Source organism: Solea senegalensis, linkage group LG12 (genome assembly GCF_019176455.1).
Source record: "Solea senegalensis isolate Sse05_10M linkage group LG12, IFAPA_SoseM_1, whole genome shotgun sequence".
Lineage (NCBI taxonomy): Eukaryota > Metazoa > Chordata > Actinopteri > Pleuronectiformes > Soleidae > Solea > Solea senegalensis.
Genome location: NC_058032.1, coordinates 8,377,750 through 8,405,380, shown reverse-complemented (window position 1 = coordinate 8,405,380; position 27,631 = coordinate 8,377,750). Strand labels below are relative to the sequence as shown.

Below are 27,631 nucleotides of genomic sequence, written 5' to 3'. Positions count from 1 at the left end.
TTCCCTTGCAGGGACACAAGAGCTGCAGATCTGCTGCTGCCTTGTTTGGTGATTTTGTGTTGCATATGTAACACATTTGAACTTACAAATGGAGGCAATGGTGGATTATCAACACCTGTGTTCCATAATGTAACCCTGCTGATTTCTGAGATGACAATAAATGGCAATGACAATACCTCATGCAGCCATCTATAAAATAATTGAAATATCCCTTCATTAACTCCATTGTTCATCGTGCAACATACAGATTTGCAAAGAGACAATCAAATGTCTTGGAGGATTTTACAACAAACCGACACTCTCCTGGAAAAAAGCCAGAATATGCCCTGTATCATGACTGCAGCGTATGAAGAGTGAGCTTTGTGTCCACTGTAGCACATGCACTCAAGGGGGCGTTGGGGGAGGATAGTAGGAGGAAAAACTCATTTGGCATTAAATCCAGAAATCATCTGTCTCATTTGGTGTAGGCCAGATTGGAAACTAGCCAATGGCCACCTACTATTCACAACAGATAAACACGAGAGGGAAACCCAGCGGTGGGGCAAAATGATCTTTGCACGACACATGGACTGGTTCAAGTCAAACCCTGGTAAAGCCTGTGTTGGTCCTCATGGTAAATGTCACACTTTTCTTGATGATCACTTCTACAGCTGCTTTACACTTTATAGTTTTCCCATTCACTCTCACATCTGTCATATCCATTTACACGCTGCCAACACAGCTGTCAGGAGCAAAGTGGGGTTAACCCTTTAACACCTAAGCTTTAAAATGAAAATGAAAATCTGGACTCTTTTAACGTAATTGCTCACTTTTCCAGAATGTACAATTACAATTACAGAGTATTAAACATTTTAAATGAAGAAAAACATAAAGTTTTATTTAAAAAAAACAAAACACTGTAGTTTGTAGATGAACACCAGATTTTGCGTGTTAAATTTGAAATTTTGAATAGTATAAAACATATTTAAAGTAACATTTGTTTGAATTTTTATGTCAATGTCCAAAAACAGGCCGAAAAATTTCTCTCTCTTCTCTGGTGACAAAGATGCTGATTCGACGGCATCCTGCAACAGCTTGAGTGACATTAATGTAATAACCACATGTTGGCTTTGACGAAAACCATTGTGTAAATACGATAATGCACGAAAGTAAACGTGTCGTCTGCGCTATGCTTGGTGTACCACTGAGCTATCGTTGCTGCTGCTACTATACATATATATATATATATGTATATATACATAAATATGGACAAGACCTAGAGAGCTTGTGAGTTGTATTGTGTTACGGCAGGGTGTGAAGGGGAGGTGGGTCATCTTTACTTCTGAGTCCTCTCTTCATGACACGTGTGGAGGCCTGGCCCACCATGATGCTCATCATCTGTTCCCATGTGAACTCACTCACTAAAAACCTGCTCCACTGAAGGTCATCTGCAGCTCCAAGCTGTGAGCAGGGGAGGAGCAGGGCACAAGTTGCATGTCTAAGATCACGCTGTTTCTTGGCTGCAGTGAAGTAACTGAGGGGGCTGATGGCTAAGTAATATCAGGCAAGACCATGCAGCTTCTGTGTGAAGGGGAGGGAGGTTGTTGTTTTCGAACATGTGCGTGCACCATGTTAGTGTGTAGTTATGACTCCAAGTGTGTGTGTATTTGTTAACTCTTAACGACCTTTTCCACCATAAACACTGACCTTGTCAAGACCAGTAGTCCTCATGGAAACCAAAACCTTGTCCTAACGAGGCAGAGACAATTATTTTATTTTTTTTAAAATATACTTTATTAATCCCTTTAGGGAAATTCTTTCTCTGCATTTAACCCATCCTCTACTAGAAACCTTCCTAGAATTAGGAGCAGTGGGCAGCCACTGAGCAGAGCCCGGGGATGGGGGTTGGATGGGGGTTGGGTACCTTGCTCAGGGGTACCCCAGCCCTTTGACCTGGTGGGGACTCAAACTGGGGACCCTCTGGTTATAATCCAAGTTTCCTTTCCACTTGGCCGTGGGCTGTTTACCTCTTGGTTACCTGGTTATGATCAAGGTATTCAGTGTGTATGCGCAGCTGCCGAGAAGAATTGGGCTCGTAACTGGAAGGTTGCTGGTTCAATCCTAGGACGGGCCAAGGGATGGAGTGCCTATGAGCACACGATCCCCCATTGCTCTCAGGGCAGACTGAATCTATTTAATGAGTATCCAAAGTGCCACAGAGGACACACGTTGCTTCTAATTAGACTTGTGGATTATGTGAAGTGTATGTTTCGGTGTGACCCCATCCAAACACATAATACAAAAGTCATAAAAATACTGTATTTTACAAGACGTTTGACTGCTCGGACGTCCAGATCAGCCCACGTATAAATTCACTAATTAGCTTGCTGTGTCAAAGTGAATCACAGCCACGCTGGCATTTGAACTGGTGTAAACACAGCATGTCCTAAGGATCTGTCTTGAGTCTTGAAAAAAACAACAAAAAAAACGTGTTGCTGCCTCTGTTCATAACCCTCACTGACACAAGCCCAGCCATGTTTATGTGGAGAAATCTGGGAGACATTTCCACGAAGCCAAACTTTGCGTTGAGAGGGTTTTTTGTGGGGATTTAAACACATCAGTCACTCTATTCCAGTTTTGTCTTTTTTTCCCACTCAACTAATCAGGAAGTTTGGGCCTGGAATCTCTCCACTGACATCTTATTATGTTTCTAAATGAAATGTGACATGCGTCTGGAAGAACCCTATCACCCAGATTAATACAAATGAAAGTGAGAGTGTTGAATATTCAGTATTCAACTTAAAATGTTGGTTAGCATAAAGACCTTCATTTTTTTTGCCTGGTGTAAGGCTGAAATGTGTAGAAACAAATGAATCATAAAATGTGGGTGTCGTCAAAGGTCTCACAAGTCTTAATTAACAAGACAATGAATCATTTGATATTTAGTTGCTGTGTCTGAAGAGACGCTTCAGTGTTCAAGTTAAGATAAAGACCTTTAGATGTGTAGCCTAATATTTCACTGGAGCAGCTCAAACAGACAGAAAAAGGAACATGATGATTCTCCGCAGTGTGTGAACTTCTTCGACTCCAAAGTAGAAAAAACAAATATTAATGGACATTTATTGCATACTGTTTAAATGAGACAGAATCCCCATTGCAAATTACCATGGGTGCACTTGGGTGCACATTAAGATTCACTTAGCAAGTAAAAGTGGGATAAAACTGTGGTGCAAATACAAAATGTAGTCACTTCACGTGACTGAAAAATCAACATTAACAGGCCCACCTTCCGTTTTCACTCCAAACTTCTTTGTCATTACTGTACTGTGTTATCATTGTTTATTTGTTTTGTCTTCTTTTATTGCTGCAGATGTTTGTTCAAACAAAACATTAATATTTTAGTCTGTCTCTGGTGTTTGCTCAATGTAGATTATTGACATTTATAATGGTCTTACTTCTGTTTCTTTTGTTTGATTTGATTTGGCAGTGGTAAGTGGTTGGAAACATGTGGGTGGGGGTTCCATCACTTTGGTGGATTGATTGATTGAGACTCTTAATTGATGATAGGTGTGAATGTGATCGGCTGGTGACCTGTGTCTCCCTCACCCCTTAAGGGTGAATAGCATAATGGGTGGATGGAGAAATATAAATCACACTGTGGCCGTTACTCTTGAGAGCAATTTCGTAAAACTAAGAAAAGTCGCTTTGTGTGTTGGACCATTCATTATTTCAGTTTTAGAGGTGAGTGAACACAGCACATTAAAGTCAAAAATAACAAATGTTGGTGTGTTGGCACATTCAGTGTGAGCTAATACCAAATCTGTGTGCTAATAATTAGTCCTTGAAACTGTCACTTTATGTCTGTCATACATACATACAAGCCTGCATTGCCAAGACACTGATGACACAGATGAGAAGGGAACAACAATCTGCCACACATGCACATATTCCCAGCAAACACACAGTTATGCAGAGCTTCAGTTCATTTAAACAGCCTAAACAAAACATTATCCCTGACTGTAACCTAACCACAATTCAAATCCTAGCCCCAACCTTAACCAGTTTCTCACAAATGCCTCACCAGGACCAGGTTTTGGTCTCTAGCTGAACAAGTGGTCCTGACAAGGTCAGGGTTTATATCAGAAAAGGGTCCTAACACACACGCTGGACATAAACAGACGCTGTGGAGTTGGACCCAGTTTTTCTGGGTCCCTGGTTTTGTGGCACAGCAGGTGAGAATCAGAGCGAGGCTGTTGTGGAGGAGTGTCCCTGTTATTTCAGGGTTAAACTCTGCCACAGATTTTCCCCTGCACAAGTCTGCCCTCTGTGAAAGTTCTCACAACATGAAAACTCCTACCCACAGCCTCATGCTCAATCTGTGGTTCAGTTTCTTTCTCTGGGGCTGTAGTGAACCCAGCAGATTTGAAATAGAATAGTGTATAGGTTTACAGTCCTGTGCAAAAACGTTTGCAATCCTCAGAGAACATCTTCAATAAAACTGGCACAATAGACCTTTTTTTTACAGCAGATATTTGTGACAAACACAGGTTTTACCAACAACACTAATGAGGGCTACACTCTGGTTTCAACTTCTTCTTGGACAGTTCTTGGAACTTTTACATCTTACACTTCCCATAATGCAGCGCGTTTATGCACATTTCATTTGGTAAAGGAAGGGAAAGCATATTTATTGTCGTTATACAACTGGCATTGTGCAATGAAATTTCAGATTAGAGCTGCTGTGACTGAGCCCGCCACCACAAGGGACCTTTAACATTCTAACATGTTTTGATGGTGCACAATGATGAATTACATTTCAGTCGTGGTCTATCAGAATTTGGCTCTTTGAAAAAAAGCAGATTCTCCACAGCAGCCACACAGATGACATCGAGCATCAAAATATGAGCTAACGTGTGGGAAACAAACAAAAATGAAGTATCACTAAAGATCCTTCAGAGGGCAGAGCTGTGCTACCTCTTCATACCCTTCACGGAGCAGTGACACTGGCCTGCATTGAATGAACTTAAAAATTAATTAAATTAAATGTAAACATGTGGAGAAAATGGCTTTTTACTTTCAAAAGTCAGTTCTGTTTCATCTCAGAGCAAGTAACACTGGAGTGTGCATGGGTTTTCGCAGGTTAACCAGATTCCTCCCACAGTGTAACAAAATGCACTGGCATTTTCCAAATTGCATACATTTGAATATATACTCTTTATTTCTAATGTGTTTTAGGGCAGATGCAATATGCATTTTTCATATTCTGTTAGCTGTTTGATGTCTCTGTCATGCTGTGTATTGTTCTGCCCTTAAAAGCCTCAAACCGTGTTTACTCAGCCTGCTTGACTTAAAGGTCCAGTGTAAAACATTAAGGAGGCTTTATTAGCAAAAATAGAGAATACCCGTAGTGCAAAAAGTGTATAATTGTTTTGCCTTAGAATACGGTTTTTATATGTACTTTATGCAAGAGCCTTGCTTTACACAAGCCACCATCTTGCATCCCCATTTTTCTACAGCAGCCCAAATGTGTTTTTGCAATTTATAGCAGACGGTTATTATGCAAACGAAGGAGAACGTTGCATGCTGTCAAACCACTGTGAATTCACACAAATGCTGATTACACCGTGGGGCCTCTCTCTGTGTCTGTGGCACAGAAGTCATGCTTTTTACATAACTACTGAGCAGGCGAGCTGAAAGAAAAGCCAGACGGCATCAAAGCCAAGACGTGCCCATGGCAAGTTTCAGAAGTCGATTCTACCACTAAAATTAAATCAAACTATAAGACCTTATATTTTAGACACAATGACAATTTTGGCAACAACCATCAACAGAATACAAAGTAAATCAAGCCTCCCCTAAAACCACTGCATGTACAGTGGGTACAGAAAGTATTCAGACCCCTTTAAATTTTTCACTCTTTGTGTCATTGCAGCCATTTACTAAAATCAAAAACGTTTATTTTATTTCTCATTACTATACACTCAGCACCCCATCTTGACAGAAAAAAAAAACAGAAATGTAGACATTTTTTGCAAAAACATTGGTGGACAGCCATTTCCAGGTCTCTCCAGAGATGCTCAATTGGTTTAGGTCAGGGCTCTGGCTGACCCATTCAAGAATGGTCACAGAGTTGTTATGAAGCCACTCCTTCGTTATTTTAGCTGTGTGCTTAGGGTCATTGTCTTGTTGGAAGGTGAACCTTCGGCCCAGTCTGAGGTCCTGAGTTCTCTGGAAGAGGTTTTCTTCCAGGATATCTCTGTACTTGGCCACATTCATCTTTCCTTCAATTGCAACCAGTCGTCCTGTCCCTGGAGCTGAAAAACACCCCCATAGCATGACACTGCCACCACCATGTTTCACTGTTGGGATTGCATTGGGCAGGTGATGATCAGTGCTGGGTTTTCGCCACACATACCACTTAGAATTAATGCCAAAACGTTCAATCTTGGTCTCATCAGACCAGAGAATCTTATTTCTCATATTCTGGGAGTCCTTCATGTGTTTTTTGGCAAACTTTATGCAGGCTTTCATATGTCTTGCACTGAGGAGAGGCTTCAGTCGGGCCACTCTGCCATAAAGCCCCGACTGGTGGAGGGCTGCAGTGATAGTTGACTTTGTGGAACTTTCTCCCATCTCCCTACTGCATCTCTGGAGCTCATCCACAGTGATCTTTGGGTTCTTCTTTACCTCTCTCACCAAGGCTCTTCTCCCACGATTGCTCAGTTTAGCTGGATGGCCAGGTCTAGGAAGAGTTCTGGTCGTCCCAAACTTCTTCCATTTAAGGATTATGAAGGCCACTGTGCTCTTAGGAACCTTGAGTGCTGCAGAAATTCTTTTGTAACCTTGGCCTGATCTGTGCCTTGCCACAATTCTGTCTCTGAGCTCCTTGGGCAGTTCCTTCGACCTCATGATTCTCATTTGCTCTGACATGCACTGTGAGCTGTAAGGTCTTATATAGACAGGTGTGTGCATTTCCTAATCAAGTCCAATCAGTTTAATTAAACACAGCTGGACTCCAATGAAGGAGCAGAACCATCTCAAGGACAATCAGAAGAAATGGACAGCATGTGAGTTAAATATGAGTGTCACAGCAAAGGGTCTGAATACTTATGACCATGTGATATTTCAGTTTTTCTTTTTTAATAAATTCTGTTTTTCTGTCAAGATGGGGTGCTGAGTGTACATTACTGAGAAATAAAATTTGATTTTAGCAAATGGCTGCAATGAAACAAAGAGTGAAACATTTAAAGGGGTCTGAATACTTTCCGTACCCACTGTATGTCCCAAACAGAGCTGCTTCAATGGGTATGAGTCTCCAGCACACCACAAACATCACCCCCTCACATATGTGTCTCATGTCTCATGTCTCATGTGTCATGTGTTACATGTGTCATGTGTTTCATATCATGTGTAAATTCCCCCTCATTATTTTGTGCTGTGGGAGGTCCACAGGCTGCCATGTTTGTCTTGTCTTGTTGTGTGAGAAATACCAGTAAGATGATGAAATAAATGATGTTTCTCAGCAAAATACATGGTAAAATAACAACACCTTTATAGCCTCATTTTACCAGGATAATCCCATTGAGATTGCAAATCTCTTTTCCGTCTTGGGCGTCCTGACACTAACAGACATTAGAGAGCCTAACGACAGAAACCTAAAAGCAGTGACAGAGCAATGATCCTTCAAAGTCCTTCAGAATACCAGATTTTGGAGTTTGATGGGGTTCTGTAGATTGTTCCAGTCTGAAGGAGGACAATACTAGAACATTCTGTAGTTACATTGGTGGAGGAGAGTGTGTACAAGTCCCTGGGGCACAACAAGTAGTGTCCTTTACCTATGTGCGTATTTTTTACCGGGGCTCGAGCACACTGAGCTAAATACTAGACAATTACATTATAACACGAGTATATTATAAAAGTCTTAAAAAGAAAAAAACAGTCAAAAGTATCATTCACTTTATTGTCAACTATATATACTGTAAATGTGTCGTACCGTTTCATGACAGTTTGCCCTTTATGGTTCCATACAAATGCTATGTTGAAGGTTGGCCAGCAGATGTCGCCATATTTCATTGTATCAAATGCTGCATACTTGGTAAAAGGGTCGGTTTGAGAACACTTCCGGGTATGAGAACTCGCTGCTCGCGTATTTGAGCAGAACAGAACTTGGACTGAGGCTGATTACGTTTCACATGTACGGGAGTACGCAAGTTCGGAGAAGTACGGACAAGTATGGATATTGAGTAACGGCCTCTCTCTCTCAATCAAATCAAATCAATTCAAAAAGGTCTTTATTTCCATGGTAACGAACATCTCACATTGCTAAAGCATATTTATCAACATTGTTTATACACTCTTATTCACACACTATATACAATATCTGTATAAATACACATATTATGAGTAGTAAATACAGAGATTAGCTGTTCAGTAGGTTAGCTTCTCTTCTCTCTTGTCCACTGGCTGCATTGTCCACTGGCTGCAATCCACATGGTGCATTTACTTTTCTCTCCCAGGACAAACTGTAATGCTGCTTTGTCTGAATGTTTTCAAATTCAATGTATTGTTGGCAGATTTTGGGGAAGAACGAGTCTCTCAGGTCTTTGTATGTGTGGCAGTGTAGTAAGAAGTGCCCCTCTGTCTCCACCTCCCCTTGGGAGCAGAGTAAGCACTGTCTGTCCTCTCTTGGTTGCCAGGTCTGTCTGTGTGTTTCTATTGCTAACCTGGGGTCACTTATCCTGTATCGGGTCAGGGTCTTCCTCAGTCTGGGGTCTTTAACTGCGGTCAGATATTCTGCTAATGTATATTAACGGTTTAATGCCAGGTAATATTCTAGTTTGCTTTGAGTTTTTGTTGACTTTTCCCAGTAGGTGATATAATTCATTTTGTTTGGTGATCATTTGATTGGGCCAGATATTTTGGGGGGTGTTTTGAGGCAGGGGAGGGTTGGTGGTGGTCAGCCTCCGGACCAGCTGGCTGAGGGCACTCCTCTCTATGTTACTCTCTTGGCTTTGCAAGGCTTGGTGGTGGTATGAGGTGGGGTCACTAGTTTGGAGGTGTTTATAGAATGATATGGCTCTTTTCTGGATGTCAATAATGAGCGGGAACTGGCCCAGTTCAGCTCTGCATGAATTGTTTGGTGTTTTTCTCTGGACTCTAAGAATGTATTTGCAGAATTCAGTGTGGAAGGTTTCAATTTGATGTTTGTCCCAATTAGAAAAGTATTGGCTTGTTTATGGACCCCATATTTCACTACCATATAATGCAATTGGTTGGATTACTGTTTTAAAAATTTTGAGCCAGATTGCATAAAATGCCCGTCTTGCTTTTTCTCTCATCTGGTTTATTGCAGCATTGAGGTGCAATAAACCCGCCAATAAACCTCTCTCTCTCTCTCTCTCTCTCTCTCTCTCTCTCTCTCTCTCTCTCTGACAGGGTCACATGATCTGTGACTTTTGTTCAGACTCCACGTCTACTGCGCAGTAGAAGACAAAGTTAGTATTCATTCTATCCATTATATATGATGATATTTGATTAGATATGATGATCATTTACTGTTATAGAGTCTGTAAATCAGTTTCAGGATTAAAGAAAAATGTGTGTCTCTGAAACTCCAGATTGAAAATGAGTTTTAAACTGAGTGAGTGTTAGCTCATAGTCTCTCTCTATCTCTCTCTCTCTCTTTCTCTCTCTCTCTCACGAAGACGAGGACACAGCAGAGTCTCCATGACCCAGCTGTCCCAGCTCTAGACGTGAACATCTGAACTTCAGTAATGAATCTGGATCCTCAGACACAAAGTAAGAGAGCTGCTACAAATCTGTACCAGAGGAAAATTCGTCCTGGTTCTTCAATCATATCAGTGTTTTTTGTGTTTGCAGACGTCAGAACCAGAGAGAGTGATTAAAGTGATAGTGAGGATTATTCAGTGTAATCCTCTGCTGCCCCCTACAGGTTCAAGAGAGGATTGTTTACACTCATTTCCCAGCGTTCACAATATATATTGTTGTCGTTTTCTAAGCAGATGATACACTCTCCTTCACAATCACCACAATCATTGTAGAATGATTCAGTCTTTCAGAATAAAGTTATTCAAGTCATCTGCTGAAAATGTTCACAACTTTTTCAAATGACAATAAACAACATATTACAAAAATATTACATAAAGACATGACATTGTCAGGTTTTTCAGAATTGTGCAGACATATTAAAAATCTTTGTTTTCTTGTTTTGACTTTTTCTGTCACTGATGAAATTAATCATCAGCTGCTCAGATTCTTTCTTCTGTCTGACTTTGTCTCTTGTCTTTCAGCAGATGTTGGTCTGCAGGAGGTTCTAGATAAACATAAGATCAGTCTGAGGAGGAGATTTGAACATGTGACTGAAGAAACTGATGGAACAGGAAATAGAACCCTTCTGAACAAGATCTTCCCTGAGCTCTACATCACAGAGGGACAGAGTGAAGAGGTCAATACTCAACATGAGGTGATGCAGCTGGAGACAACCTCCAAGAAGAAGATAGTCCAGGACACTCCCATCAAGTGCTGTGACATCTTTAAAGCCTTACCTGACCAGCAGGGACGCATCAGAGTCGTCCTGACCAACGGTGTCGCTGGTGTTGGAAAAAACTTCTCGGTGCAGAAGTTCACTCTGGACTGGGCTGAGGGTTTGGAAAACCAGAATGTGAATCTGCTGATTCTGCTTTCGTTCAGGGAGCTGAACCTGATCAGACATCAGCAGCACAGTCTTCTCACACTGCTCCATGTTTTCTATCCAACATTACAGAAGGTCAGCACAGAGAAGCTCGCTGTCTGTAAACTTTTGTTCATCTTTGACCGCCTGGATGAAAGCAGACTCTCACTGGACTTCAACAGCCGGACCCTTGTTTCTGATGTCACACACAGGTCATCAGTCAACGTGCTGCTGACCAACCTCATCCAGGGGAATCTGCTGCCCTCGGCTCTCATCTGGATAACTTCCCGACCTGCAGCAGCCAATCAGATCCCTCTTACATGTATTGACAGGGTAACGGAAGTACGGGGCTTCACCGACGACCAAAAGGACGAGTACTTCAGGAAGAGATCCAGAGATGAAGAGCTGTACAGCAGAATCATCTCACACATCAAGACGTCCAGGAGTCTCCACATCATGTGTCAAATCCCAGTCTTCTGCTGGATCAGTGCTACAGTTCTGGAGCACATGTTTACCACAGAGCACAGAGAAGAGCTGCCCAAGACCCTGACAGACCTGTACTCACACTTCCTGCTGGTTCAGACAAAGAAGAAGAAGAACAAGTACGATAAAGGAAGTGAGACAAGTCCACAGGAGCTGATGGAGGCTGACAGGGACATTCTTCTGAAGCTGGGGAGGCTGGCCTTTGAACATCTACACAAAGGATACATCATGCTCTACCAAGAAGACCTGGAGCGGTGTGGTCTTGATGTGACAGAGGCCTTGGTGTACTCAGGAGTTTGTACAGAGATCTTCAGAAGAGAGAGTGTGATCTTCCAGAAAACAGTCTACTGCTTTGTTCATGTGAGCGTTCAGGAGTTTCTGGCTGCAGTCTACATGTTCCACTGTTTCACCAACAGGAAGACAAAGGTCCTGAAGAACTTCCTGGGAGAACAATACTCCGCCCAGAGCCAAACACCTCATTTTCACTTATCTCTGGATGTGTTCCTGAAAGGAGCCATGGAGAAATCCCTTCAAAGTGAAAATGGTCATCTGGACCTGTTTGTTCGCTTTCTCCATGGACTCTGTCTGGGGGCCAACCAGAGACTCTTAGGGGGCCTGCTGGGTCAGACTAAGAACAGTCCAGAAATCATCCAAATAGTTATCAAGAACCTAAAAACAATGAACACAGACAACATCTCACCTGACAGAAGCATCAACATCTTCCACTGTCTGACAGAGATGGACGACCAATCAGTGCACCAGGAGATCCAAGAGTTCATGAAGTCAAAAGACAGAAGACAGAAACTCTCTGAGATCCAATGCTCAGCTCTGGCCTACATGCTGCAGATGTCTGAGGAGGTTGTGGAAGAGTTTCAGCTGAGAATGTACAGAACATCAGCCCAGGGAAAACACAGACTGATTCCAGCTGTGAGGAACTGCAGGAAGGCTGAGTGAGTTCAGACATGATCAATAACATCATCAATCAGTGGTGATTAATTGTCACATAAGTCAATTCTTCTGTGTCTCAGTTTGTGAGTCAGCTGTGTTTTTTTTCTGGAGAATCTCGATTTGAACTAAATGAAAACACCAAATCACAACATACATCATCTCAAGTCTCTGTACATGATAAGACAGAAACCTTTACAGTATTATAGAGAGAAGAGAAACCAACAGTTGACACAAACACTAGGGGTCAGTGGAGAGAAAAACATGTGCAGCATGCGAGTGAGTGACTGTGAGAGAGTGAATGTGAGATTCAGCGCTGAACACATGATGAAACACTGACTGGTTTCAAGTAGCAACTTTGTCGTCTGAAGTCTCATGTTTTATTCTTTATTGAGGTTGACGAGATGCAGTTTGTCAGAGATCAGCTGTTCTTCTTTGGCCTCAGCTCTGAAGTCCAACCCCTCCCACCTGAGAGAGCTGAACCTGAACTGCAACAAGACGCTGCAGGATTCAGGAGTGAAGCTGCTGTGTTCTGGACTGGAGAGTCCACACTGTAGACTGGAGACTCTGGAGTGAGTTCACTGACTGAAGCTGCTGCTGTTTTTTGAAACTTTCATTTCATTAACATTAAACTAATTTTATGATGAATAAAATAGTCCTTAAAACACACACAGAAACACATGCACATGCACACTTGTTAATTACCTAGCTCCTTTCACTTACCTTTACCTAAGCATAATTCTAAAACCAGGTATTAACCCTGAAAAGTGTCCCCACAAAGACAGGTTTGTATGTTTTTTGGTCCGCACAAGGATACATGAACCTTATGAATAATGTAAAATGTCTGACTCACCATTCATGACCATCACTTGTTCTTTATTAACTCAACAGTAACCACTGACCCTGTTGACATAATACAACCATGGTGGTTTACATGGACAGCTTTAATACTTGTTTGTGTTTTGTCATAAATAGTAAACTCCAGTTCAACACACGCAGTTTGTGTTGACAAAAGTCTCATGTTTTATTCTTTATTCAGGTTGGGTGACTGCAGTTTGTCAGAGATCAGCTGTTCTTCTTTGGCCTCAACTCTGAAGTCCAACCCCTCCCACCTGAGAGAACTGGACCTGAGCAACAACAAGCTGCAGGATTCAGGGGTGAAGCTGCTGTGTTCTGGACTGGAGAGTCCACACTGTAGACTGGAGAGTCTGGGGTGAGTTCATTGACTCCCCGTTACTGTTGTAAATCTCAGGTGTTCAATCCACAACTGAACCTCATCAAGTTGAATCAGTGATTGGGAATGAATGAATTCCATTTGAAACTGTGGTTGTTGCATATTTCCATTTTTGTTTTTTTAAAATCTGTATCGTTCGCTGTAGTTTTCACATCAGTCACTGAATTTCACTGAGCAGCTTTGACTTTTCTGTGGTAGTAAAGCACCCTTAAGCTAGTTTACTGAACACAAATGCAAACAAATGAATAAGTAAATACAATGAAATAAACTCTAAAATAATAACAATACAAAAAGAAGCTGTGATTATGATATAATTAGATATCGTTCTAAAGATTTTCAGACTTTGAGGGGCAGAAGAGCTGTGATTCAGGACATTGAACTGTAGAGGGCAGTATTTCACCTCTCGGTGTACAGCCTGCTGGAATTTATTATCAACACTAAACCCTGACTCCACCTGTTTCTTCATGTGATATGATTGTTTTTCTGGTTCTTGTCATTTATTAATTTCACTGTGTTGAATCGGATTTGAAAAGTAAGGCTATGTTGAAATTCACCTGTGAGTTATTTGTCATTTTCCTGCTGTTTCTTTGGGTCAGTGTTGATGTGCAAATGTCTTTATTCTTCACTTTCACTTGAACTGAACTTCACACACTCATGTTCCTCACAGTCAAATGACTAATACTCTCTAAATATGCTGTCCAGCGTTGGACGTCAAAATACATTTTGATCACAAGATCCTCACAGCTGATATTTGACTCAATTCACCTGCTGAACAAAAACACTTTATCACTGTCTTTTATTCTTTATTCAGGTTGATGAGCTGCAGTTTGTCAGAGATCAGCTGTTCTTCTCTGGCCTCAGCTCTGAGGTCCAACCCCTCCCACCTGAGAGAACTGGACCTGAACTTCAACAAGCTGCAGGATTCGGGGGTGAAGCTGCTTTGTTCTGGACTGGAGAGTCCACACTGTAGACTGGAGATTCTGTGGTGAGTTCACTGACTGAAGCTGCTGTTGTTGTTGTTGTTGTTGTTGTTTTTTTTGTTTGTTTTTTTAAACCGACGATTCATGTGTCAATTGGGACACGCCCACGTCGCGTGTTTGCTTTGACACATTTTGACCTTGGGCTCAGAAACAGCTAGAGTCTGGATCTGAACCCGACATTTCGACCCATCTCGCTACTCTGATTGTCACGCAGACGCTTGTTAGACTTTATTTTCACACACACACACACAACCATAATGCGTTGATCGCGCACATTTTCCTTTTATTTCTTTAATTTTCCTCCTTCTTTGCTGCCTCATTTGCCGTTGTTCTTCAGGATGAAGGCGTCAGAGGGCGTTTTAGTGTCATTCACATATTAATGTGTGGGTGGAATAGCGGCGGGGTGTGTTTCTCATTGACCTCCGCTCAGTTTCACGTTTGATTGGATGTATAAAGAAAAGGTTCACAGGACTCCGATTTTCATTGCATACGTACTATTTTTTTGCTTCATGTTCTGTTATTTATTCAGGTTGATGGACTGCAGTTTGTCAGAGATCAGCTGTTCTTCTCTGGCCTCAGCTCTGAAGTCCAACCCCTCTCACCTGAGAAAACTGAATCTGAAATACAACAAACTGCAGGACTCAGGAGTGAAGCTGTTGTGTCCTGGACTGGAGAGTCCACACTGTAGACTGGAGAGTCTGGGGTGAGTTCACTGACTTCGTTACTGTTGTAAATCTCAGATGTTTAACCCACAACTGAACCTCATTAATGTTCACACATCAGCTGGATCAGTGATTGCTAATGAATGAATTCCACCTGGAACAGTGGTTGTTGCATTTTTCCACTTTTTCCTTCTGCAAGAAGCAGAATTATGATCTTTTCACACCTGACGTGTTTTTTCGCAACATTTATTTTCACGTTAATCGTATTTTTTTCAAATCTGTATCACTCGCTGTAGTTTTCACATCAGTCACTGAATTTCACTGAGCAGCGTTGACTTTTTCTGACTGAAGTTGATGTTGTTCACTTTCTTCTCTGACACGTTAACATGTAACCAATCAGAAGTGAGTGTTGATGATGACAAAAAACTTAATCTTTGTGTTTTACTCTTTATTCAGGTTGAGTGACTGCAGTTTGTCTGAGATCAGCTGTTCTTCTCTCGCCTCAGCTCTGAAGTACAACCCCTCCCACCTGAGAGAACTGGAGCTGAACTATAACACGCTGCAGGATTCAGGAGTGAAGCTGCTGTGTTCTGGACTGGAGAGTCCACACTGTAGACTGGAGACTCTGGAGTGAGTTCACTGACTGAACACACACACACGCACACACACACACACACACACACACGTATAAAGTCTCACGGTTTATTCTTTATTCAGGTTGAGGGGCTGCAGTTTATCAGACATCAGCTGTTCTTCTCTGGCCTCAGCTCTGAAGTCCAACCCCTCCCACCTGAGAGAACTGGACCTGAATGGGAACGAGCTGCAGGATCCAGGAACGAAGCTACTGTCTGATCTTGTGATGAGTCCAGACCACAGACTGGACACTCTGAGGTCAGTAGAGTGTTAGAGTCAATGTCCACTTTGATCAGTGTTGTACTAACCACAGTCAGAACAAAGATCCAGTGCTACTTGAAAGTAGCTTGTAAATCTACAGCTACTTTCAGACTCTAATGTTTCTAAAGTTTCCTTAAAACTATCAAGAAATGACCAGGTTTGGTGTGGAAGAACTTGACTGGCCCGCACTGTGCCCTGACCTTTAACCCCATCCAGCACCTTTGGGATGAACTGGATCAGAGATTATGAGTCAGACCTTCTAAGTATCTGACCTCATCAATGCTCTACAGAATGAATGGACACAAATTCTCATAGAAACAGAAAGAGTGGAAGCTGTTAAAGCTGCAAAAGTCCATATTAATGGATGTGTATTTGAATATTTTATTACAGTCCCTGTTGGTGTAATTGTCAGACGTCCAAATACTTATCCAGGTGTCACAAGAAGAACCAGGACAGAATACATTGGCGGAAAAGTTTATTTGCTTTCATACAATCACTTTCCCATTACAATTCAAAAACAACATGTTGGCATTGTTATGTTATTATTCCACCTCTGCTCTTTGTTCTGGACGTACTGCATCACTGACTCACTGCCGTGACTCCTCTTCTCTGTCGTCTCCTTTCGACAGGTGGATACCATGAACTTGATGAATGTGAGAGTGAAGAGGACAGTGTGTGTGTCGACAGAAGATTCGTCACGAGGCCTGCACTGCGATGCCGCTTCAACTGATCTGTGACGAAACTCATCTGAAGGACACACCTAACAAAAACACAAATGATGACGTTTGTTGTGCATGAACTCTGGAGAAAAGTTTGTGGCCACATGTTAACAGCTTCTTCTTCCGTAGCATAGCAGAAGTGAGATCTGCGGCTGAGAAGAACAGCCAAAGATGTGCGCTGTAACAGCCACAATTTCTGCAATGCATTTTGCCTTGTCCATCTTCATTCTGCTGCATATAAAGTAGCCATGTATCTCCTCAGCTGATTGGCTAAAAAAAACAACAAAAGCCCTTGGAATTGGTTTAAGACCCCCAATACTGTGATTTGAAGCATGAGTGACTTTTTTAATACTCTCGTATTTTTACTCGACTTCCTGCTGGTTTTCTTGTGGCTGGGCACATAGCTGAACACACTGGACATACAGTTTTCTCTTGGCTTCTGGTTTTGTGGCACAGCAGGTGAGAATCAGAGCAAGGCTGTTGTGGAGGAGTGTCCTAAAGAGGGAATAAATACACACACACACACACACACTGGACATAGACTGACACTGTGGAGTTGAAGGCTGTTGTGGAGGAGTGTCCGTTATTTCAGGGTTAAACTCTGCCAGAGATTTTCCAGCACCAACATGGGAACTTCTTCCCACACGGCTGGAAGCAACTTCTTATCATTTATTTGTCCCCGGTGTAAAAAGACCTTTTTCACAACAGATATACAGGTTTTTATGAATAACACTTTAACCCATAGAAGCCTCATTTTCTGGAATAATTATACTGTTTGGTCATTATAGTATTGCTAAAACAACAAATCTAATGGTGGCCTTAGACTTTTTGCACAGTACTCACAGTATCATGCTTTGCCCCCCAGTCACAGGATTTAACGTTTTTGTTCTGCAGTTCTGCACCGATTCACTTACATTTAGTCGTGGGGACATGGGAGAGACAGTTATGATTAAGATTCCTGCAGCAGATGAATTCAAATAAATGTAACAATAAATAATTGTACTGCTGCTACTACTACAGCAATATGTGAAGTATTGTGATGTTGCAGTGTAATTAAACAGAGACAGTGAATGAAAACAGAAACACTAAGATTCAGTTGTAAATTAAATGTTTTAATATATATATATATATATATATTTGTTTCACAGTGAAAAACATTCATCTCTATGTTCATTTCTTTATAATGGGGGGCGGGGGGCTAATTCCCTTTACTGCTCATCTAAAATGCACTGGCCTCATTTCTAGCACCATTGAGCAACACATGTCCATCGAGGGGGGGGACAATGAAAGATGATCTAAAACGTGAACTCATCATCTCTTCACATGTGCAGAAGAAGCCGACGTCACCAAATTCTGCCACTGAGCGACACAGACATCCAACTCCTGAGAAATGGTATGTCGCACAGACAAAGAAGTCATATTTAACTCCACAATATCAGCTGCGTCACTTTTGTGTCTCCTCGCTGTGCACGTTCACGGAGCTAGTGCCTGTCATACTTAAAGAACCCACACATGTTCTATATGCCAGATGTTCATATCTTTAAATGATCATACATTACATTACATTGCAAATGCTAATATTTTGTCTTAATGCTCCATCATTTTTTTTTAAATAGCAATACTTAACAGGAGCTTGACTAAAAAAGAAAAGATGTGTCAGAAAACTCACAATTACAATTTACTCATATTTTTCAGCCCCAGTTTATGTATTATGTTATGTATGTTAAGTTATAAGTGTGGACATATTTTGGGGAGGAGCTACAATGAACCCTCTGTAAAAATGATTTTGGTTTGATCAAACAAGGACAAACTGTAATCTCACAAGAGCTTTAGGTTACACAGAGGGTCAGTCAGAGCGGACAGTGAACCACGAGCTGTTAAGTTTGATCGTCAACATGGCTGTGAGCCCCAAGTCACACTCAACTGCAAATACATTTAACTATGAATGCTCATAATCTGAGAGGAGGCTGCGGCAGCTGCGGCTGCAGTTCTTCGACAGTGACGGAAGACACAGGCGGGGTGGATGAAGGCAAATAGGCAGAACACCGCCAGACCGATGTTTAACTGTTGACACACAAGGATGTTTTTAGAGTACGGTCAGGGATCAGATCGACAGTTGTTTTCATTCTGTATCATGTACTCACATATAAAGGGTCTCCATCCAGAACGTCCCTCACCAGAGAAAAGCAGGGATACTGTAGTGCCAAAACCACGGCAGACAGAGCCATGACCACACCAAACAGCTTCCCAAAGTGTCGTGGTGGGAAACTAAACAAAAAGGTGTCGAAAGGTAAGAGAGAGAGAGAGAGAGGGAGAGATGAGCATCAAAAAGACACAAAACGCATTCAGTGGATGAGGCAAATCCACTTTGAGTGCTTTTGTTTGTGGCCTTAAATTACTGCGTTAGAGTTTGGGACAACTCTGTATTGACATAATCAAAATTGTATTGTCATTTATTATTTGTTGATATGTCAGTATGTATAAATGGTTTTTGTTTCATGATTAGAGCGGGTTGTTCTCCCTCTTCCTGTCGTTTGGCTTGAGTGTCTGCTCGGTGGGGGGGTGTGGCTGACCTGGATCCTGAAGACCCGCCTTATCACTGCACCTGCAGTTAATCAACTCATCAAGAGACTCCTGTCCTGCTCTGATCAAGCACCTGGCTCTCTGCACCGCATCGTTCAGCTATCCATTGTGGTATATGTCTAGTTTAACTCTAGTTAGTCCAGAATCTAGTCTGTTTTTTTGTATCATCTATAGTTACACCTTTTTTGGTCCAGCTCTCCTTTGTTCTGCTTTGGTCACCATGCTTTGCCTGATTGTGTCCACCTGTCTGCCTCTCAGCCTGGAAACCCACTTCTCTGCTACATCTCCTCCTGACCAGCCACTGTGAGTTACTCTTGTCTTTATGCAGCATCCTAAACAAACTGTATTGGTCTTTTTAACATTAAATCAGTAGCGAGTGTGATGGGCTGTTGGGTGTTCCCCTGAATCCTGAATGTGACAGTGAACGTTTCCACAACAAACCACGTCACTGTGTTCACTGATACTCACGCCACACTGATGAAAGCTGCGTTGCCGCCATAAAGGAAGGAGCGGTTGAGCACTTGCAGGACGAAGGTGAAGTACTGAAGTGGCAGAAATGGGATGGTGGCACAGATTGAGAACAAAATACACTGCAGCGCTGTGATGAAGAGGGAAAGCACCGTGGCCTGCAGGTCTGCCTCCTGTTCATTCAGTCCTACACACACAAACACATAGATTTAACCGTTTCTGCTGTAAAATTACAATAACAGCACATTAAATGTATAATGTTTTATACACTGCCTGATTTGGCAGAGATTTTCTGACACTTGATGCCCCTCCTGACACAACCCTCCTCAATTGAGTATGTCCAACTAACCCAATCAATGGGGATTGGGTACCTTGCTCAGAGGTTAGAGTCTGTTAAGATTCCAACCTGCAACCCCGTATTTTCCCTTACTTTTCCTGTTTACCTCTATTCTGGTATCTGCGCTTGAGTCGGTCGATGATGAAGCCATTCCAGGGGGCGCACAGCACCCCGCACAGCTGTGTGATGGCAAAGGCGTTGAGGTAGCTGCTCACTGCAGGAAAAGTCAGAGGTGAGGTGGTGAGACAAAAACTGAAAAGATAACAATACAATAAAGCAATAAAAGGACGACCAACTAATAAAAGTGTTAGTGATTAACTTTTAATTACTAAAAATTAGCCAATCAGCTCCTCACGACACTGTTTCTCAGTAAGTGCCGCAAACAGGAAGTGGTTTATTTTGTGCCTGTACAGTAAAAACAAAAACTGGACAGACTAAAGTGAGCCTCATGAGACCGATCAGTACATATTCTATTCCTGTCCAGATAATAAATAGCAACACAAAAGAGGAACTGGTCTATTCTGCTAATCTTTAATAAAAAAAACATTGGAACCAGCCAGCTGATGCTTCAAATCTAGAGTTCAGATTCTTATGGGTGACATCATGACCGGTTGTCACTTGGTGTAGAAGCCATTTTTAAGTTTTTTGACTTTTTTTTACTTGTCCAAATTTGTTAAAGTGGTTAGTAACAAAGTCAGAAAAGAGAACTTTATGACTTCAGGTGACACAAATGCTCCCCTCAATCATGTCTGATGGTTTTGCATGACAGCCTGTTGGAAGAACACAGGAGGTAATAATGGGGACTTCCTGGAAGTACTCAGTTTCTCTCTCCTTTCTCAGAACTGTTGTGGTCATGTGTGGCTAATGGCAGAGGCTAACGAGTAAGCACTGACTGGAGGAGGTGATGTGCAGTGATTGTGTGTTGTTTACCCAGCGACGGTTCTCCTTCTGTCAGCCTGTTCAGCATGGGGTTGAGGGTGCCGATGAACATGATATGTCTGAACTGCATCACAGACAACCAGACCAGGTGCCACAAGAAGAACCAGGACAGAATACACTGGCGGAAAGTCTTCTCCACTAGAGAGGAGGAAACAGAGAGAGGCTGTAGTGGAGAAACTCATGATGACATATATTTTCCCATACAGTACTGATCAGTGTCGCTGTATTGCACACACAAACCTGGTGTTTCTATAATCGGGACTTGTTTCACAGAGAGTTCCTCTGTCATCGCTGGCTTTTCAGCATTCAGTGCAACCTTGGAGGTCTGAGTACTTGATTTACCACAGGTTATCCTGACAGAGGGCAAAGGTCACAGTGGATTCAGGCACGGGGAAATGAAGGAGAACTGTGGTACTAAAATCTAATTTTTGAATAAATATTCTATTAGTCTAAGCTACAGTTCATACTGAGAAACACAGAGAGTCTTGTGGAACTGATAGACTTAACTCATTTGCTTATATATTATATAAGGTTGGGCACTACATGTTCACATCAATCAAACATACAAAGCACATATAGTTATATAGATTCATTTGTATTTGAAGAAATACATACATAATATGGCCTATTTACACATGACACACCATGTATGACACATTACAGACATACGTGAGGGGGTGATGTTCATGGTGCATTAGAGATTTATACCCGTATGTGTAATTATCCGGCAGTGGGTAGGGAATTAATTTCCTGGGCAGCAATAAGAAAGTCCTGACCAAGTGTATGACGCTGCAGGCCGACAGAAAGAGGAAGGAGGTCCGGACAGAGATACCAATCTCATGGATCATCTGTAACACAGGGTGAAGATCAGCATTAGTACTTGAAACACCATAGATGAATGAATAAATGAATGTGGTGGATTTTATAATTGAGTTCCTATGATGCTTCTCACCTTGATGACAAAAAAGACAGCAGAGGAGGAGTCAAAGGCGCCATTATAAAGAGTGATGATGGTGGAGCGATGGACGCCGAACAAGTTTCCCACCTTTTAGGAAAGAAATTTAAATCCATGAAGACGGATGCCTTATTTCAAAGCCTAAGAAAAACCATGCACTCACAACAAACTCGCTGAGGACCCGTCTTGTAAGTACCTGAAAGGTATACTTGAGTAAAAGTACAAGTATCTTACCAGAAAATGACTTTGGTAGAAGTTGAAGTCACTTTTTTATAATATTATTTATAGTATATGACATTTACTGTACTTAAGTATCAAAAGTAATTTTCTGATATAAAATGTACTTAAGTTTTAGTTTAAGTATTAAAAAAGGGAGGAGTTAGCATTGAGAAATGGTGGCTCAGTGGTAGGGCGCGTGGGTCCTGGCTCAGCTAGTCTATATGTGTCCTTGAGCAAGACACTTAATGTTGCGGCATGTGAATGAACAAACTATAGTGTAAAGCAGCTCATCAAGACTGGAAAAGCACGACATAAATACAGACCATTACTTTATTTGGTAGTAATGAGAAACGAAGATAGTTAGAGGAAATGTAGTGGAAATACAAATAAAGTCGGATTGTGTACTTAAGTACAGTTACGAAGTATTGAAAAATCATGAAAAACGATAGGACCAGTTTGTGAGACAGAGCACAAATGGAGAGACCAGGAAGTGGCAGAAATACACATACATAAACCCAACCTTAATATAATGTAAATATAATATTCAATATTCACTTAAACTACAGATATATATAGAGAACTTATTGTGGAAATGAATGTGTCTTGTTGCAACTTCTAATTGCATTACCTGCATGTTGGTGACCAGAAACAAGATTCCTCCAGTTGCCAGTAGAGAGAGAGCAGGGAAGAGCAGGTCGGGCACACCTGATGGGAAAAGACAGATGAAGAGAAATGAAGATCCACTTTAGCCGTGACACCAAAAGCCCATGTGAGAACAGAACAAGCAGATACAAAAAAAAGTTTTACTTGAAGAAAAGGCCATCATCAGGGATCCTGTAGTGTAAATGGATCTGGTGAGGGTGAAAAGAAAAAAGACAAACATAGAGTGATGATGGCAGTGATAGCTTTCACGTCTGTTTTGCGTCTCAAATTGCAAAGTTAAGAAATTGAGATTGTAAAAACAAACCAAAATAGTCACAGTGTTGGCAAATAAAATTAAACTAAACATTTTGGACAACTAAATATTCTTCCCTTGGACTCTGCTAATCCAAGAATCCCCCATGCTCATATTTGGATTCCTTGGAATTTATTTTTCATCCTCCCTTTTTAAGTTGAAACATATGGGTGCCCTTACCAGGTTGTTATTTTAGTATTAGATGTATTTGGGCAATAACCTGGTCAGACTTGTTTGCATGTGAGGTGCTATTCTGAGGCAGTGGAGGGGAGTTTTAGTCCCGCAGTCTGAACATCACATCAGTGTGCCAGGCAGAGATATGTACACATGCTCTGTATCAGTCTCGATATTTGTTTAATATGTGTTCCAAGCTGCATTTGCGAGAGAACAGCTTTTATTGTATCAAAGAGTTTTAGAAATCTCTCAGGGCCAAATACCAGAGTGAAATCAGAACAGACTGTTTTGTGTGATTCCACAAAGCATCATTAGTATTCTGTGCTTTTCTATTTCTCCCTTCTTTTTCTATTTCTCTTTTGAGTGTAGGGGGCAGTCATGCAATCATTTGTGGAATGTGACCATTGTTATCTCTAGAGTATGTGTTTATAGCTTGACCAAAAGCACATGTAGATGTTTCATTATTATTAATAGCTGCAGCTCACGAGAAAAAACAAGAGAGTCCACACTATGAATGCTGTGTGGACGGATGAGCGATAATTGTTAAATGCTCAACTCACCAGGATGTGTAACTGCAGTATCACAACGCTTCACAGTAATCAATAATGATAATGACACTGATATCCTACTAACAACCCAACTGTTTCCATCTGATATAATCTATGTAATCTGGAATCAGACACATGATCTCTTTTAACTCCACAAGCCATTCACTCACATTCCAAAGATCCGGGCCACGGTGGTGCCAAAATAGTCAAAGAGGAAGCCGTTGGGCAACGTCATGAAATTGTTCATGAAGGAAGCGATGGTGAAGACGAGCGAGAACTTTTCATCCTGTCCACTGCAGTCTGCCAACACACAAAAACAGAGACTATGATGATTAAAAGCATTTCTTTAAAATATTTTTAAGCAGTGTGTGAAGCAAGGGAAGTTTCAATTATTAATCCTTTTGCTGTCATGCATATCCCTACACATTCAGAAGAGAGAGCTGTGGAGGTAGAGAGCATCACACTGACCTAATTTGTGTGTTCCATTGACTCCTGTGGTGTTGACGCACAGAGAGCCAAAGTAGTTGTCCTTCTTGAGCACAAAGACAAGCGAAGCCCATCCGTAAACAACACCGGCGAAACACAGGCACTCAAAAAGACCTGAGAAAAAGGTGAGGTAGCGCCTCACCGCCAAGCCACTCACACGCCCGGCCATGGTCCAGCACACTCACAGATGCAGGTAGACAATATGGAATATCTATATTTCCATGTGCATAGATGATGACTATTAGAGACCCACACTCACACACCTCTGCCTCTGCACCTGCCAAAAAAATGAGGAATGTCAGTTGTTGTCTGACACAGCATTGAACAAAAGCATGTAGTGTTGACTCCAGCTATACTTCTGCATATTTAATGCAACAAACTCACTGCTGGAAATGTATAAAAAGTCTTGCTCCTCAAGCAAGAGAGGAGCAGATGTCTTAAACATCTGGACATAGAACATGACGAGCTGCGCAGACTAATCTACACAGAAACCAGAGTGTTTTTAGGAGACACACGGGAAAGGCATGCATGCTTTTTAAGGAGACATTTAAAGCTGAAAAAGGAAGAAATATCCAACGACAATAAAGAAAAACATGTTATTCATGCTACCCACCTTACAGCCTACCACTCTGTATTTTTCAGGAAACAAATCCAAAAGAGAAAAGTGCTCCAACAAATCACACCACACTGCTTTTGCCCATATCCCCCTTTATACACATCAGCTCTTTTCCCTCCTCTTCCTTCCAGGTCCCTCCCTCTCTAAAAGTCCACTCTGTCTCTGACACTGTCTTGGAGGAAACTCCTCTGCTTCTCTCTGAGAAGTCATGAAACTAAACCCTTTATGAAGGTGGAGCTGCTGTGCAGGAGACAAAGACCACAGAGAAGTTTCGGGGATGTTGGTAAGGAGGACACGGGGACAGTTGGTGTAACAGAAGGCAACACAAGGGAGAAGACAAGATGGAGGCAGATCATTCGCTGTGAGCCGAATGAGGAAGTGTCCCAATGTCAGCCTCTGGTTAAGCTTTGAAACAGATTCCAGATGTTAATGCTGCTGTGCACGTCTCCCCCATAGGTCATGTAACTCCTTAAAAAAAAAAGAAGAAAAAACTTGGTAACAGTTGTGTGGAAACTGGTTCTCTGGACCTGTTTACCGAGAGAGTCATCGAAAATGTGAAACTGCTAGTGTTTAACCCCCTTTGTTTCCGTTAATCACTTGAGTTCCTCTGCCCATTCATACAACTGAGCCCACTTCTGTCATCACTGGATCAGTCATCTCTTCAATCAATTCGCTAATCAGCCAGTCACATGACTGCAGCTCAATGCTGCTCAAGATGACCTACTGAAGGTCAAACTGAGCATCAGAATGAGGAGGATTGAAAGTGACATACTTGTTGTAGCTGGACAAAATGTCAAACCCTTGAGGCAGAAGGACCACACCAGGTGCCTCTCCTGCCATGTTATGTGACCTGTGTACCTAATAAAGTGGCCATTTATTGTATATTGCCATTAGCACGATCTTATTATCAGTTTTGTCTGTTGATGATTTTAGTTTTCCCGCTGTCCTGCCAACCTGAATTAATTCTTTTTTTTTTATCCACGCATTTACCTTCAAAACCAGTTTGTGACTCAAGGGCGTAGGTTTGACTGGTAAGACTGATGGGGACAGAGCTTTCTTTTGGACTCACACAGTGAGATTAAAACTCACAGACTTGCATTTGTTTATGTGTGTCAGGAGAATTTCTGACCTCATGCATATTTCAATATCGTTGATATTGTGTGAAGCATAATAAGCTTTTGGAATGTTAAAGATTCAGAATGTGTTTTTTTACACGCATTTAAAAGGTGACATCCTGTCCCCGCTTTTATTTCTGGAATAGACCTTGAGAGTCTCCACTCCACCAGACAAAACTTGCTAAATGTTTTCCCCATGGTTTGAACTCAAACTACACTCAGGGAGTTTCAAGGTTGTTGGTCAGTTATGGGGCTTCTCCACGATACAGTGTCAGCACAGCATGGCACTATTCTACACGATCTAGTGTGGTTTTCCGATACTGTAGTACCTCTACAACGTGGGCGGAGCACCACTGCAGGAAACTGCCGTGACTTCACTGTATATGCGACACACAACACTAACAAACACACAAACTAGTAACTATAGTGACGTGTAAAGCAGTTGTCTTCACTGTACTTGGTGGAAGGAGTTATGACGTGATTAACACATGTTTTCAGGATTTTCAAGTCTTTTTAACTGATCTACAGTTCGGCATTGTTTGGTTTGATTCTTGCGTCGGACGTCGTGCTCATGACTCTTCCAGTGACGTCACACTCTGACCAATCAGTGGCCGGCAGTCTGTCGACGTCACACATAGTATCGGCTCAGCTCGCTTGGAACCTCCCAAGAGCAGGTACTAAAAAAAGTACCAGGTACTATCACTAATGGAAAAGCAAAAAAACAAAAAACGTGCCCGAACTGAAAAGTGGAAAAGCGCCATTAGTCTGGATTACTACAACAGACGTTTTACTGGCCTCAACCGACATGTACTCACTAAGGGGTGCAACGGTTCAACAAGTCTACAGTTCGGTTTGTACTGCAGTTCTGGGTTACGGTTTTCACTTTGGTTATTTCTTTTTTACTTTTTGCACATTAGGGAGAAGAAAAATATTTTGAAATGTTCACAATCTCGTATTTTGTTTTGTGCAAAGATAACATGTTCTATTCAGACATGTTATGTGCCAACCTTTTCCTAGTAGAACTCCAAACCTTCTGCCAATTGCAAATGTGCATGTGTCAGTGATTGCATAACCAGCAACCACGCTCCACATTCGTGCCAAGAAGGAAAAGTGCTGATATCAGTAACTTGTAAGGGTGCAATGTCGTCATCTTTCTGACGAAAACACGCGACTCTGTTTCTCCATCTCACTCATGACTTCTATGAGATTAAACACCACATGACTAGAACACGTGGTGACAGAACCCCAAAATATAGTGGCGTGTACCAATCCTGCATGATCTGATGCGGTGTGTTATTTGTCACTCGCTTGTTTCTTCCTTGAACTGATGTGAACTGATTTCACGTGTGTGTGTGTCTGTTATGTTCAAAACCAATGGTTTTACACAATGCTGATTAAGCTAATCAGAGCTGCACACCTCTCCCTCTATCACCCGATCAATCAATCAATCAATCAATCATACACACAAATGAGCTCACAAACAAATAACTAAATAAACAAATAATACAGTAAATAAGGACACCAGAAGAAAATTAAAAAAAACTTAAATGACCACTTCACCCAAAAAACATTTTTTTTTTTTTACTAATTTCCAGACATAACTGTTGGAATTGAGAAAAAAAAAAGAAAAGCCCTGCACGGCTCTTTACT

General features: G+C 41.7%; 2 protein-coding genes across 2 annotated transcripts; one reads left to right on the top strand and one right to left on the bottom strand.

Annotated features, from left to right (window-relative positions):
* Nucleotides 1-8,244: 8,244 nt before the first annotated feature.
* Nucleotides 8,245-17,665, top strand: LOC122778457 (NACHT, LRR and PYD domains-containing protein 12-like). The gene is made up of 10 exons (XM_044040386.1): nt 8,245-8,266; nt 9,415-9,473; nt 9,684-9,777; nt 10,290-12,102; nt 12,493-12,669; nt 13,137-13,310; nt 14,143-14,316; nt 14,841-15,014; nt 15,691-15,864; nt 16,497-17,665. Exons 3-10 carry the CDS (start codon nt 9,753-9,755, stop codon nt 16,507-16,509), a joined length of 2,724 nt encoding a protein of 907 aa, XP_043896321.1. The 5' UTR covers nt 8,245-8,266; nt 9,415-9,473; nt 9,684-9,752; the 3' UTR covers nt 16,510-17,665.
* A 28-nt stretch (nt 17,666-17,693) lies between these two features.
* Nucleotides 17,694-26,510, bottom strand: slc43a3b (solute carrier family 43 member 3b). The gene is made up of 13 exons (XM_044040389.1): nt 24,864-26,510; nt 24,233-24,527; nt 23,935-24,064; nt 22,895-22,938; nt 22,716-22,792; nt 21,866-21,958; nt 21,622-21,761; nt 21,154-21,266; nt 20,905-21,051; nt 20,081-20,188; nt 19,638-19,824; nt 18,731-18,854; nt 17,694-18,650 (listed from the first exon to the last, which is right to left on the bottom strand). Exons 2-13 carry the CDS (start codon nt 24,417-24,419, stop codon nt 18,522-18,524), a joined length of 1,479 nt encoding a protein of 492 aa, XP_043896324.1. The 5' UTR covers nt 24,420-24,527; nt 24,864-26,510; the 3' UTR covers nt 17,694-18,521.
* Nucleotides 26,511-27,631: the final 1,121 nt, after the last annotated feature.

Excerpts from the sequence above, each read along its gene's own strand:
- slc43a3b (XM_044040389.1), bottom strand. The coding sequence starts at position 24,419 with ATGGCCGGGCGTGTGAGTGGCTTGGCGGTGAGGCGCTACCTCACCTTT. Across the intron at positions 22,793-22,894 it reads GATGATGGCCTTTTCTTCAA|GTGTGCCCGACCTGCTCTTC; the intron begins GTAAAACTTTTT and ends TTTTCCCATCAG. Across the intron at positions 21,762-21,865 it reads CTGTCTTTTTTGTCATCAAG|ATGATCCATGAGATTGGTAT; the intron begins GTGAGAAGCATC and ends CCTGTGTTACAG.
- LOC122778457 (XM_044040386.1), top strand. The coding sequence starts at position 9,753 with ATGAATCTGGATCCTCAGACACAAA. Across the intron at positions 12,103-12,492 it reads AGGAACTGCAGGAAGGCTGA|GTTGACGAGATGCAGTTTGT; the intron begins GTGAGTTCAGAC and ends TTCTTTATTGAG. Across the intron at positions 13,311-14,142 it reads TGTAGACTGGAGAGTCTGGG|GTTGATGAGCTGCAGTTTGT; the intron begins GTGAGTTCATTG and ends TTCTTTATTCAG.